At 54.8% G+C, this 12,110-nt stretch overlaps 1 protein-coding gene across 1 annotated transcript; it reads right to left on the minus strand.

Moving 5' to 3' along the window:
- Positions 1-959: 959 nt before the first annotated feature.
- Positions 960-10,244, minus strand: Fdxr (ferredoxin reductase). Its single transcript, XM_021212143.1, has 12 exons — positions 10,082-10,244; positions 9,352-9,455; positions 5,427-5,522; positions 5,115-5,237; positions 4,896-5,009; positions 4,501-4,602; positions 3,367-3,474; positions 3,021-3,105; positions 2,701-2,900; positions 2,449-2,620; positions 1,505-1,675; positions 960-1,389 (listed from the first exon to the last, which is right to left on the minus strand). Exons 1-12 carry the CDS (start codon positions 10,158-10,160, stop codon positions 1,259-1,261), a joined length of 1,485 nt encoding a protein of 494 aa, XP_021067802.1. The 5' UTR covers positions 10,161-10,244; the 3' UTR covers positions 960-1,258.
- Positions 10,245-12,110: the final 1,866 nt, after the last annotated feature.

The raw sequence follows: 12,110 nt of genomic DNA on the forward strand, positions 1-12,110 counted from the left end.
TGCGAGCTCGGCGGGCACCGGAGCCGGGCGCGGCGGGACCAGTGCGGGTGGCGCGGCCTGGATGCCGCCCGCCCCCGCGCCCGGCCCGCGCCCCGCGGCGGGGCTGTGTCCCGGGCTGCGCAAAGGCGCGCCTCCCGCTCTCGGGGCTCACCAGCCGACTGTGGTGGAGCTCGCCACCGCCGGTCGCCTCCGCCCCGCCCCGGCCCGCCCCAGCCGGCCACCGGTGCCCCTCTGGCCCGTCCAGGCCCCTCCCTGCCAGTCTGTGCTCCTAGCTGGTCCCCTCTCCTCTCTCCTGCTCAGGGACCCTGTGCCCAGACTCGACGCTCAGAAGCAAGGGCAACCTCGGAGAAAAAAACACCAGCTTGCCAGAAGCCCTGGGTTTGAGCCCTCGGTTCCCTAGTTGTGTGACCTTGGGCCAGTTAATTTCGAGGTTCTTTCAGTTTATAAAGTGAGGCCGCATCTTACTGCTCTAAGAGGCCTTAAACTGCCGTAGGCTGAAGTCGTTTTTGAAAAGGCTTGTGGATTTGTCTGGAAGCTTGAAAGTGGAAAGGCACAGAGTGTGTGGAGATTGGAGGACCAAGCCAAGCCTGCCAGCATCCAGGAGAGACAGGGGCAGACTGGGGCATCTTCTTTTGTCATGGTTTCTCTGTCCTGGGGGCACCAGGCAGCGAGGTTAGCAGGGCAGGCAGACTTGTAAGGGATTCATCCCCAGTGACTGGAGTGTGAACTGGAGGCCTGGCCAAGGCAGCAGGAAACAGCCAGGAGAGGGAGGACAGGTGCATGCCCGCCCCCATCCCCATTGTCCCCCCCATCCCCACTGTTCTCCCCCCCCCCCGTGGGAACACTGAGCAAGGATCTGTTTCCTTATTTCCCTCTGGTAGCCACAGGCAAACAGGAGCCACACAGTGACACCCCCCACCCCCCACCCCCTAAAAATGGTAGCTATCAGCCATGGGTGGTAGGCACATCTGTTTTATTTCCACCGTGTTCCATTCTCGAGGCCCTCTCCGAAGTCCATCAGAAAGGAAGCAGGATGGGTAGGGTCAGTCTGTACCTCCATCCATCCCTAGCTTCAGGTTCCCTCCTTGGCCTCAGGCCACACTGGGAGGTCAGCTTGCAGAAGGCAGAGCTCAGAGGCCCCAGGAAAGGCCACGGCGCGGCCTCTAAGCCAGGGCAGTCAGCAACATAATGAACAGGAGCAGAGTCCAAGCCAGACTGCCCAGCTCTTGTCTTGCATGGTAGGGGCTGGGGCCCAGGTTCAGTGGCCCAGCAGCTGCAGCATCTCTTTTCGATCCACCAGTTTCTCCCTTGGTTTCCCAGTGCCCTGGCCTCGAGAGACTTCCTCAGCATCCAGTTTCTCCCAGTCTGAGAAAGACACTGGCCGGACCCCTGAGGTGGACACAAAGATGGGCCTGTCACCTCCTCCCAGCCCCTCCTCCCAAAGGATAAAGTTCCAAAGACAAGCCACCCATCCCACCCTCAGCCCTCAGCTTTAGGCTCCAACCTCGACTGCTGAGCAGGGCTTGAATGGCCGCATAGCCAGGTCTGGGGCCAGAGGGCAGCAGCCCCGCCTTCAGGTCCTCCAGCAGCGCCTGGCTGGTGAGGAAGCTGTCCGTCATGGTTGTGGTGATGACACCTGTGGGTCCCCTCTTCACCCAGCCACTGCAGTAGAGGCCTGAGAGGGGCAACAGAGAGAGCGTGGCTGAACACTCCTGAACTATACACACACACAGGTAAACATTCTTCCCTGTCTCCCAGAAGACCACACAGTGGGCTTACTATGGCCACTGGCTCACCATGAAAGCTGTGTGTGTGTGTGTGTGTGTGTGTTGTTGTTGTTGTTGTTGTTGACCACACAGTGGGCTTACTATGGCCACTGGCTCACCATGAAAGCTGTGTGTGTGTGTGTGTGTGTGTTGTTGTTGTTGTTGTTGTTGTTTTGATTTTTCTAGACGGGTTTTCTGTGTAGTCCTGATTGTCCTGGAACTCACTGTGTAGACCAGATTGGCTTCAAACTCAGAGATCTGCCTGCCTCTGCCTCACACCTGGCCCATGACAGAGTCTTGTTTCACCACACCACCCTCCCTCCCTCAGCTTCCATGTGGAAGAGCTGTTCCCTGGCGACACAAGTGAGCTGAGACTTGCTCATCACGGTTCTGCAGGCCCTTAGTAACATTTACTGAATGAATGAACAGGATGGATGGGCCGACTGATGCTCCCCAAGGACAGGGGCAGGTGATCTCCCGCCAGCGTCAGCCCTGGCCCAGAGAAGGCCTCAGCAAACTTGTACTGAATGATGTCCCAGCTTGCCTGAGCACGTGGCCTAGGAGAGCAGGAGGAGGACCTGTCTCAAAGCCGTGTCTCAGACCATATCAGTGTAGACGGTGTGGTCTTGGCACGTCAGCCTCCCACCGGACTCGGACGCCCGGCCTTTGCTCACCATCTCACCTGGAACATTCACAACCCGGCCCTCTGTGTTGGGGATGACTCCAAGCTTGGGGTCAAAGGGCACGCTGGGGTCAATGGGGCGGCTCTTATACCCAACGCTGCTCAGCAGCAGACCACAAGGGAGGTCCTCCACATCTCCTGTGGGCACTGCCCGAGTGGACTCTCCAACACCCTGTTGGGGAGAATGTGGGTAACACCAGGGTGGGATGGGGGAAGCCTAAAAAGGGGAAGTCTGGGTAACGCGAGACTCACCTCTAGACTAGTAACTGCCAGGCGGATGCCTGCTACCCGTCGACCATCTGGGGTGGGGAGCACCTGCTGGGGGCTTCGGAAAAAGCGGAGACCCCAGGCTCGGGAAGCCAGCGCCTGGCGGGCAGCCTCTTCCACTCCTGGCTTCTCTGTGGCTGTCCGAAGCAGCAGCTCTGTCAGCCGCCTCCTTGGACGGGGGACATCTGTCAGCAACATGGGATCTTTCAGCATTGTCCCTCTGTTCACCCTTCCCCAAGCCTTATTTAACCTAAGACATCCCCTTCCTTTGAGCTGGGGGGGGGGGGCTGGACTTGGCCCCTCACCCTTAATTCTGTCCTGGAGGCCCAAGAAATCCGAAGGATCCAAAATGGGCCGGGTTCCTGGCAACTGAATCATCTCCCGAAGTTCCTTGAGGGTGAGGATGGGGGTGGGAGTGGGGGAAGGGGGAGGTCAGGTCCAGAGCGCTGAGCACTCCCGGGCCCACCAGAGTTCAGCCCTGGTGGGAGAAACCATGAGCAGTGTGGGGAAAGACCACAGCCTCTGGGACCTGCCTCCTCCCCATTCCATCTAGGGACGCAGCCACTCCCAAGAACCCTGCAGCAACTCCAAGGCACGTGAAGCAGAAACCTTCACTTAGAACCCTGGCTCCTCCCCTTCTGGACCCCGTACCTTAATGGTGAACGCTACTTGCAGGGGCCCACGCCGGCCCACTATCCACACAGTCTTCACCCGACTCTGCCTCAGGGCCCCCAGTGCAGCCTCTGTGATGTCTGTTTTCTGGCACAAAAGGAGGCTCTTAAGGCCAGATACAGTGGAACAGGAGACAGAGGCATAGGTGTCTCTGTGAATTCGAGGCCAGCCTGATCCACACAGTGAGTTTCCGGCCAGCCAAGGCTAAATATTTCACCTTGATTCAAAAGAAGAGGAAGCAGGACTTGACTTGGAAAAGGGGGACTTGCGAGGCTAGATGGTCTCCTTCGCACTCTGATCCAGAGAAAACCATCGGCCCAAAATCTATACCGCCACTCCCCCTGGTGGCCACAGAGAGCATTGACGCCAATCCTGCAAATGGCTCCTAGGTAAGAGCGCTTCCACCCGGTAAGGTTTTCCTGACAGCCTATCACATGTCCACAACGGGACAAGGGGCTTACGGAGGCAATAACTAGCAGTCTGTGTGAGCTAAACAGGCTAGTTTGGAACCTCACACGGTTTTTTTTTTTTTTTTTTGGTTTTTCGAGACAGGGTTTCTCTATGCAGCCCTGGCTGTCCTGGAACTCACTCTGTAGACCAGGCTGGCCTCGAACTCAGAAATCCGCCTGCCTCTACCTCCTGAGTGCTGGGATTAAAGGCGTGTGCCACCACGCCCGGCTCTCACACGGTTCCTATCTTGTGGGGAGAGATACACCCTTCGGATCTCATTGGTGTAAACCCACAGTCGTGAAGCAAGGCTATGGAATGGAAGTAAAGGCGACTTAGTGGCTGAGCCCATATCTAAGGGACACCTACACGGGACGGCCTGGAAGACCTCTGGGCAGAAGGAATAGCTGAGGCAAGAATGAGAAGTGGGAGGAATGTAAATTCTTAGCTAGCAGGAGGTCAGTGCAGATGTTGTGAGGAAGGAGAATGAGTGTGAATGCCCAGGGCACACTGGGGTGTGACGGTTCCTTGCCTGGGCTCCTGCAGGGAAACAGGCACCGGGCTGTTGGGAGGGATGAGACCTGAGTCCCCCCCACCCCCACCCCGGGGCATTCCCTCCTCAATGTGCTTCCACTCCATCCCTCCAGCCTCTGACTGACCCCTCACCTCCAGCTGCTCAGGCGGGGTCAGCAGGATCCGGGCCACATCCAGAGCCACATTCCCTTGTCCCAGAATCACAGCCGTGTCACAGCTCAGATCTGGCGCCAGCTGGAAGAGAAAGGTCTTGATAGGGTGTCCCTCTCCTCAGTCCCTATTAGGCTAATCTCACCTGCTGACACCTTAGGTCATGTCTGCTGTGCCCCCAGGCTGCCCTAGGCAGTCCACTCCACCCCACTTTCCTCTCCCTCAGCCCCACAGAAGGTCTCCACAGCCGGCCTGCCTCAGCCATTGATGTCTCACATCGACCTCAGTTTTCTCCTCATTGCCTTGACCTCAAAGTCTAACACCTCTGGGATGTCCTAACTTCAGCCGGAAGCAGCAGGGGTGCCCCTCAAACTCACCTCCTGGTTCTCGGGAAGCCCGTTGTACCAGCCCACAAAGGCCCGGGCTGAGACCACTCCAGGCAGCTGCTCGCCAGGAATTCCCAGGGGCTGGTGGTCCTCTGCTCCATAACTCTGAGGGAAGACACAGCCACCACCCATGCCCAAGGCCTCAGCGCCAGCCTCCTGCCTCCCGCAGCCCCGTCTCTCATAACCACGCCCCTCCACACGGGAACTCACCAGCACCACAGCATGGTAGGCTTCCCGAAGCTCTGGAACCGACACGTCCCTGCCCACCACCACATTGCCCCGGAAGGCACAGCGGTCTGAGTGGGCCGTCTGTGTGAACGTGTTGATGACATTCTGCCGTGCAGCATCGGGAGGGGGACATTAGAGGGTAGGGTAGCTCCTGGGAACACGCTAGTCCCACTCTCACCCCCTCCCTTGCCCACAGCCCCCCCCATGCCCGGAATGGGCCCCATATGTCAGGGAGCCTCTCTACCCTCATCTTTACCATCTCCACCACCACCCTCCACACCAGGTGATACCCACCTTTACTTCAGGATGGTCAGGTGCCACACCAAAGCGCACCAGGCCGAAAGGCACGAGCTGCTTCTCGTAGATGTCTACGTGGGCCCGGGTGTGGTGCTGAGGGAGAAACAGAGCCGGTGGGTTCGAGGGGGAGGTTGGGCCCCCACAGGGACATCCTTCTCAAGACAGAGCAAGAAAAGCCAGCTCAAATGGCCAAGGAGACTGGCTCTACCCATCCATGAGCAGAAAGAAGACCCCAGTGTTCCTTCTGCCAGATAAGGGCTCTCGAGGCCCAGAGCCACAAGAGGAACTGAGGTCAGATCTCAGAGACTCCCAACGGAGAATGTGAGGGACTGGAAGTGTCAGGGCTTCATCCTCAGGTCAGATGCAGACCTTCGAAGACCTTCATGACACGCTGGCCTTAGCTCTAAGTCTCCAAGATGGTGCTACTGGGACAGGGATCAGCCAAATGGGGAGTGGGGACAGAGAAAACGAGGCACAGCTGGGGCATGTGGGGACAGAGGGCCTACTCCCAGCTTTAGACAAACAGACTGGCTATTTCAGCTGCCCCATGTCACCTGTGTCCCAGGGCACTTTGCAGGGTATAGGGAAGGCCTGAGATTGGAACTAGCCAAATGAGCCTGGTCTGGCTCTGCTGCCACCAATGGCATGGACCTGGTAAGTCCCAGAAGAACCCTGGGCCTCGGTCTCCTTCTCTGTGGACTGGGAGGCCTTGGGGAAGGTGAGTCAGGGAAGAGAGTGCCCTGACCTCTCACCCAGCTCAGAAGGACTCAAGGCAGATGGGTTCCTGCTTATCTCCCCTGGCCTTTGTCCAAACCCTGTTTCCCTCTATCCTACCGCCTGCCCTAAGGCCAGCCTCTCTAGCCCTTCTGCCTTTTTGTCCTTGGTCAGACCCTAAGCGGCCTCCCAAATGTTCTCTCTCAGACTCCATGGAAACTGAAGCTATGGAGAACTCGTGAAGTTCACAGCTACAGAGCCAAGCCCCGTCCTGCCTCTAACTGCCTCGTCATGGGGGAAAGGGTCTGCGCAGTGTGATGTCTGGTCCCTCTGGACCACACTCAAGGCTGAATGAATCAGGCTCAAGAGCTCAGCCTGCGGCTCCCCCAGTGCCAGGACACAACGGACTCTCACTCAGGGTCCTCACAGCTGTGGCTTTCCCGTCCTTCTCACAGGTCAGAGTTCAAACTGCTTAGCCTGCTAGCCACCCCTGATACAACCTCGCCTCACCGTCTCCATCTTCCGCTCCATCCCCCTGCAGAGGGAGTCTTCCTTCCAGACACAGGTTCCCTCCCAGCCTACCTGTCCACAGTAGCCCTGATCTCACACACAGACCCATCGTCCCCGAAACCTCTCGCTCCTCCTGCCAGCTGTTGCTTCTCTGGCCCTTTTCCTAAGATGGACAGTCCCCGAAGCACTTCTGCTCTGCGGTCCTCTGTTCCTCCTGAATTCACAGGCCCTGTGTCCTGGGGAAGTCTGTGCCCTCACATCTTGGAGGCCTGAGGTGGCCTCTCCATCTCCCCTCCCCCTCCCCTCCCCTTATCTCTTTACCCATCTGAGATGCAGGATGTCTCACTCCATACACCCAAGCCCACTCCCTGTCCCCTGCCCTTTCCCCTCTATCCCTGCTTCCTTTCCCCTCCGCCCCTGGAGCTCCAGCAGTGGCCCTTGGCCTCCCCTTTCACCCTGACCTATTCGGTCCACGTCCTTTCCTCCCCACTCTCCTGCTCTCTGGGCACACAGCCCTGCTTAAGTCTGCCCGTCAGAGAGAGCACTCCCAGGGACAAGTGGGCCAGGGGAGCTGCTGGTGGTCGGATGCTCATCCGTCCATCACTCATGAGGCCCTGTGTTCCATCCCCAGGGTAAGCTTCCTTGCTTTTCCTTCCTTAAATATGTTTTTTTTTTTTTTAAGTTATCCATATGTGGGTGTGGAGCATATACACTTGAGAACAGGCACCCGAAGAGACCAGAAGGTGGGTTCAGAGCCCCCGGAGTTACAGATGGGTGTGAGCCGCCTGTTGTGAGTGCTGGGAACTGAACTCAGAACTTCTTCAAGAGCAGTATGCACTCTTAACCACGGAGACATCCCCCCTCTCCCCATTTGCTTGAGATGATTCACTGAGGCCTGTTTCCTATATCTGTGAGTGTCAGAATCCACCTCCCAACCCCCAGGGTGTTGGCTTAAAACTGCTGATTTTGAGAGTCCCAGTCATAGAGTTTGGTTAGATCTGAGCTGGACCTAGAAATGCTTATTTAGATAAAACCTCTCCAGCAGGGAACATGGTGAGTGCTCAAAGAAAGCCACGCAAGTCTACAACGTGGTCCGTGGTCTCTAGGTACCTTGTGATCTGGGCCCTCACCTCTTCGCTCCCAGATACTCAATGCCCTGCTGGAATGGGCTCTGGATGATTGCTCAGGGCCACTCTCCTTCCTCTGACCTTTGTCCACATAATTCCTCATTCCTGAGACTCTCCTGCTACTTTATTCTCGCAGGCTCCATAAAATGCAGCTTGCACACCTCTCTCTCTAGACTGGGCTAGGGGTTACCCCTAGCTTATGCCCTAAAATACCTTGTAAGCCAGTCACCTCGAGCTACGTTGTCAGGTCTATAAGCACACTCGCATGCCTGCAGGTCAAGATCTGGCCCACCGAGAACCCTTCCTTCTAGATCCTATCCCCTCACCCCCAGTGCCCCTTACAAGTGCCCTCCCTGATACCAACCACACCACCCATCTACCCACCCCAACCCTGAGAACCTCTGGGTCTCCACCCCAAAGCCCAGGCTGTCCTCCATCCCAGAGCCCAGGCCATCTTCCACCTCAGAGCCCAGCCTGTCCTCCACCCCAGAGCCCAGGCTGTCCTTCAGCAGTGGCCTTGCACTCCAGGCTGACTCATGTCGGGACCTGGGAGCTTGCAGAAGCCCATACATAGCCTTTGGTGCTTCTCAAATGTACATTCTCTAGGGGACAGCTTCTTGTCATGCTGACCTGTGTAGATCATGGTATATAGCTGCGGAGTCATGCATAGGTCACTTCTCAGCAGAGGTCTCCATGAGACCCTCCTAGTGTCAGCCCCAGGTAAACCAGGCCTCTGGGTCGCTCTGCCTTTCAAATATTTGCATGTGTTATCAATATAATCATCATTTTCTCTTCTGTCCTGTTGGTATTACAAGCCTCTCTAAAGTTCTGAGATGACTGTCTCGTCTCAGTATATCTCACTATCCCTTACTTTTTAAAAATACTTATTTTATCATTTTTAGTTATGCATGTTGTATGTGTGCAAGAATAAAGGGCCAAGCAGAGGCCAGAAAAGGACACTGGGTTCCCTGGAGCTGAGTTGTGAGCTACTGTGTGGGTGCTGGGAACCCAACTCTCATCCTTTGGTCTTCTGTGATACAGTGAACACTCCCAACCACGGAGCCTTCTCTGCAGTTCCCCATCCCCTTCCTCTTTTGCTTTAAGGTCTGAGATAGTTTCCAGTACATCTGGCAACCTTGAGGCCCTGTCTGGCAAGACTAATACTGAAAGCTTTGAGTCCTTGGCCTTTATGGAAGAGAATGGTCGTAGGGAGGACCGGGACTGTGGAGAGGGTGCAAAGCTGCAGACAAGATGGCCTTGAAATATAAAATGCTGGAGATGAAGAAGCGTAAAGATAAGGGGAGGCTAAAGCCATCCCATAAGACTGAAAAGACTTCCCTGCAAAGCAGGAGACAGCTGCCCATCTGTCCCCAACCAGCATCCATGGAACAAATGCATGTCTCTCACAGCTGAGGACCTAAGACGCCTGTGGAATCAGGTAGAAAGAACACAGCTTACATGAGTCAGAAGCCCCTTCCTTGTCAGACAAACCAAAGGGCTGGAGCGTTCTCCCAGAATTGGGGCAAGAAATGAATGGTGAGAAGGGAGCCTGGAGGGAGTGCCTCGCTTACCTTTAACAAGTGTTGGGCTGTGTAGAAGCCAGCTGGGCCACTGCCGACCACACAGATCTGAGGGGTCTTCTCCTGTGTGGAGAACTTCTGGCAGAAGCCTAGGGCTAGGCAGAGCAGGAGACAGCAGGGTCAAATCAACACTCTCCTACCACCCCAAACCAATTCTGTCCAGTTGCAGCCTGCCCTTCACCCTCACCTGCTTCCACCTTTTTCTGTTCCTCAAAGCTTCACCATTTCACCTGAATGCCAGAGCTGTCTTTACCCAGAACCCCATGTCTCACCCATGAACAGTAACGATAATCTGCCCCAGACCTCCTTATCCCCCAAGCTTTCCTGCACAGCACTATCTTTCTTGTGAGGTTCCCCGTGTGATCTCATGTCTTCATATCTCCATCACATTTCTGTTTTGCTTTTTTTCTATCCCTTCTTTCCCCACAGAACTCTATTGCTCATCTCCTCACCTCAGCTTTGCCTGTCACCTCCGTTCACCTCGCATCACACATAAGGACCTCATGGTCTATCCTTCTAGCCTTTACTGAGACGTCTTACCCAGGACGCCTTACATCTCATCGCACAGGTCCTCCCCTCTCCACCACTCCCATTTCTCCCGCAAGAACAGACACGTTCAGCTTCGCCCCTCTCCAGCCCTGCCTCAGCTCCGCTCGAACCCCCCGCTCTTGATCACAGGCCTCCCCTCGCCCTGGTGCAGCCCCAAGAGCCCTGCTCCTACTCGGAGTGCTCCTGGAGGGAGACGGCCGAACCCCAGACCACGCGGACCAGCGCCAGCAGCGCCAGCAGCGAGGAGCCATGGCTGAGAAGCGCAACCAGCGAGCGGAAGAACTAGCAATGACTCTTCAGTGCCGAGCGCAGGTCCTGCAGCCCTCCGGGGACGCTCCTCTGGACCCGCCCATCTCTGGAGCCCCGCCCCAAACCTCGCCTCCCGCTCGCTGAGAAAGTTCAACTTTGAGACTTCACTACCTTATCCGAAATAGCCACGCCCCCAAGGAGAACCACGCCCCCATCTCGCCAAGGCCCCGCCCCCAGAACGTCCAACCCTCAAAAGCTGAATAAATTTCCCCCGTCTTCCTCGTCCCTCCAGATGCCGGAAGTCTAGATTTGAAGAAACGCGAATCCCCTACGCTGTTTCAGTTGCTTTTGGAGAAGGAAGCCAATTAAAAAGGAGCTTACTTTACGTAAACCTTGCCGCTCGCTGATGACGCAATGCTCCGTTGCCGTTGCCTCTTGATAGGGTGGCTTCCGTTTGAGTGATTCTTGTATCAGCCAATCAGAAGGCCAGAGCCCGGAAGTGTCTAGTATTCCCCGTTCTGAACTCCTGGGTTTTTAAGTCTAGATTTGAACTGATGTAACCTCAAACAGTTGCTTGTGCGTGTCGGAGAAGGACAAGTATTAAACTCTCAGGAGCTTATTTCTAGTCCCTTTCTTCCCATGATGGGGGAGGAAACACGCGAAGAGGTTCCCCCTCTGGCACTGAGACCGGAGCCCGACCTTCGACCCCGTTCAACAGTACAGGGATCAGGGTGAGACCGTACCTTAGGGGAAATCATTCATATTCCATGTTTTAAAAGAAAATTGGTGCAAAGCCTAAAATCAGTATCTTTTTTTTTTTTTCGAGACAGGGTTTTTCTGTATAGCCTTGGCTGTTCTGGAACTCACTTTGTAGACCAGGCTGGCCTTGAACTCAGAAATCCGCCTGCTTCTGCCTCCCAAGTGCTGGGATTAAAGGCGTGCACCACCACGCCCGGCTAAAATTATTTTTGGATTTTTAAAAAAGATTTATTTATTATAAATAAGTATAATGTAGCTGTCTTCAGACACACCAGAAGAGGGCATCAGATCTCATTATGGGTGGTTTTGAGCCACCATGTGGTTGCTGGGATTTGAACTCAGGACCTTCAAGAAGAGTAGTCAGTGCTCTTACCTGTTGAGCCATCTCACCGGCCCCTTTTTAAAGTTTTTTTAAAAACATTTATATATTTTATTACATTATTTATTATATTTATATATTTTATTACATTATTTATTTATCGCGTGGTGTGTGGTAATCAAAGGACAGCTTATAGGAGTTGGTTCCCTCCTCTACGTGAATTCCTGGGTTTCAGACTCATTTAAGGCCTGAGGGCATGCAGCTTTACCCTCGAGTCAACCCACAAATATTTTCTACACAGAACAGAAGCTGAGGAAGGGAGAATGCTTAATGTGCACAAGATCCTGGTTTCGATCACACCACCAAAAATAAAATTAAAATAAGGACAGGATCCATTGTCACCTCTAACCAGACAAGCCCAGTGCTTCTCTGAGAGTCCTCCTTGGAAAACTAACCTGTCACCCCCACATCTGTTTCTTGTTTATTCTTGTTGAAGATTGAACCCAGGGACTTACAAAATTGCTCTACCTTTTTAACTGCTCCCCTGCCCCGCCCCGACCCTAGCTGAATCTTCTATTTCATAATTCAGGTACAAAGCTAGCCTGGGTTGTATAGAGTGGCACCTGATCTCACAAACAATATGCCAGTTCTTTTGTGAGAGGGAAATAGAAGTGGGAATGCCATCATAGCAACGGAAACGAGCTTGGCTGGCCCGACTCTAATCTGGATTTCTTGGGCCAGATGAATGACTAGGTGACAGCTTGGTGAGCTTCACGGTGAGTGAGTCCATGGGCCAGATAAATGACTAGGCGACAGCTTGGTGAGCTTCACGGTGAGTGAGTCCATTTCAACTTTTAGGATGGTCTATTGGAGT

The sequence above is a fragment of the Mus pahari genome, chromosome 14 (assembly GCF_900095145.1).
Source record: "Mus pahari chromosome 14, PAHARI_EIJ_v1.1, whole genome shotgun sequence".
NCBI lineage: Eukaryota > Metazoa > Chordata > Mammalia > Rodentia > Muridae > Mus > Mus pahari.

Coding starts and splice junctions, on each gene's coding strand:
- Fdxr (XM_021212143.1), bottom strand. CDS start 10,160: ATGGCTCCTCGCTGCTGGCGCTGCTGGCGCTGGTCCGCGTGGTCTGGG. Junction 3,475..4,500: donor CCCCGCCTGAGCAGCTGGAG/GTGAGGGGTCAG, acceptor CTTTTGTGCCAG/AAAACAGACATCACAGAGGC. Junction 2,621..2,700: donor TGGCAGTTACTAGTCTAGAG/GTGAGTCTCGCG, acceptor TCTCCCCAACAG/GGTGTTGGAGAGTCCACTCG.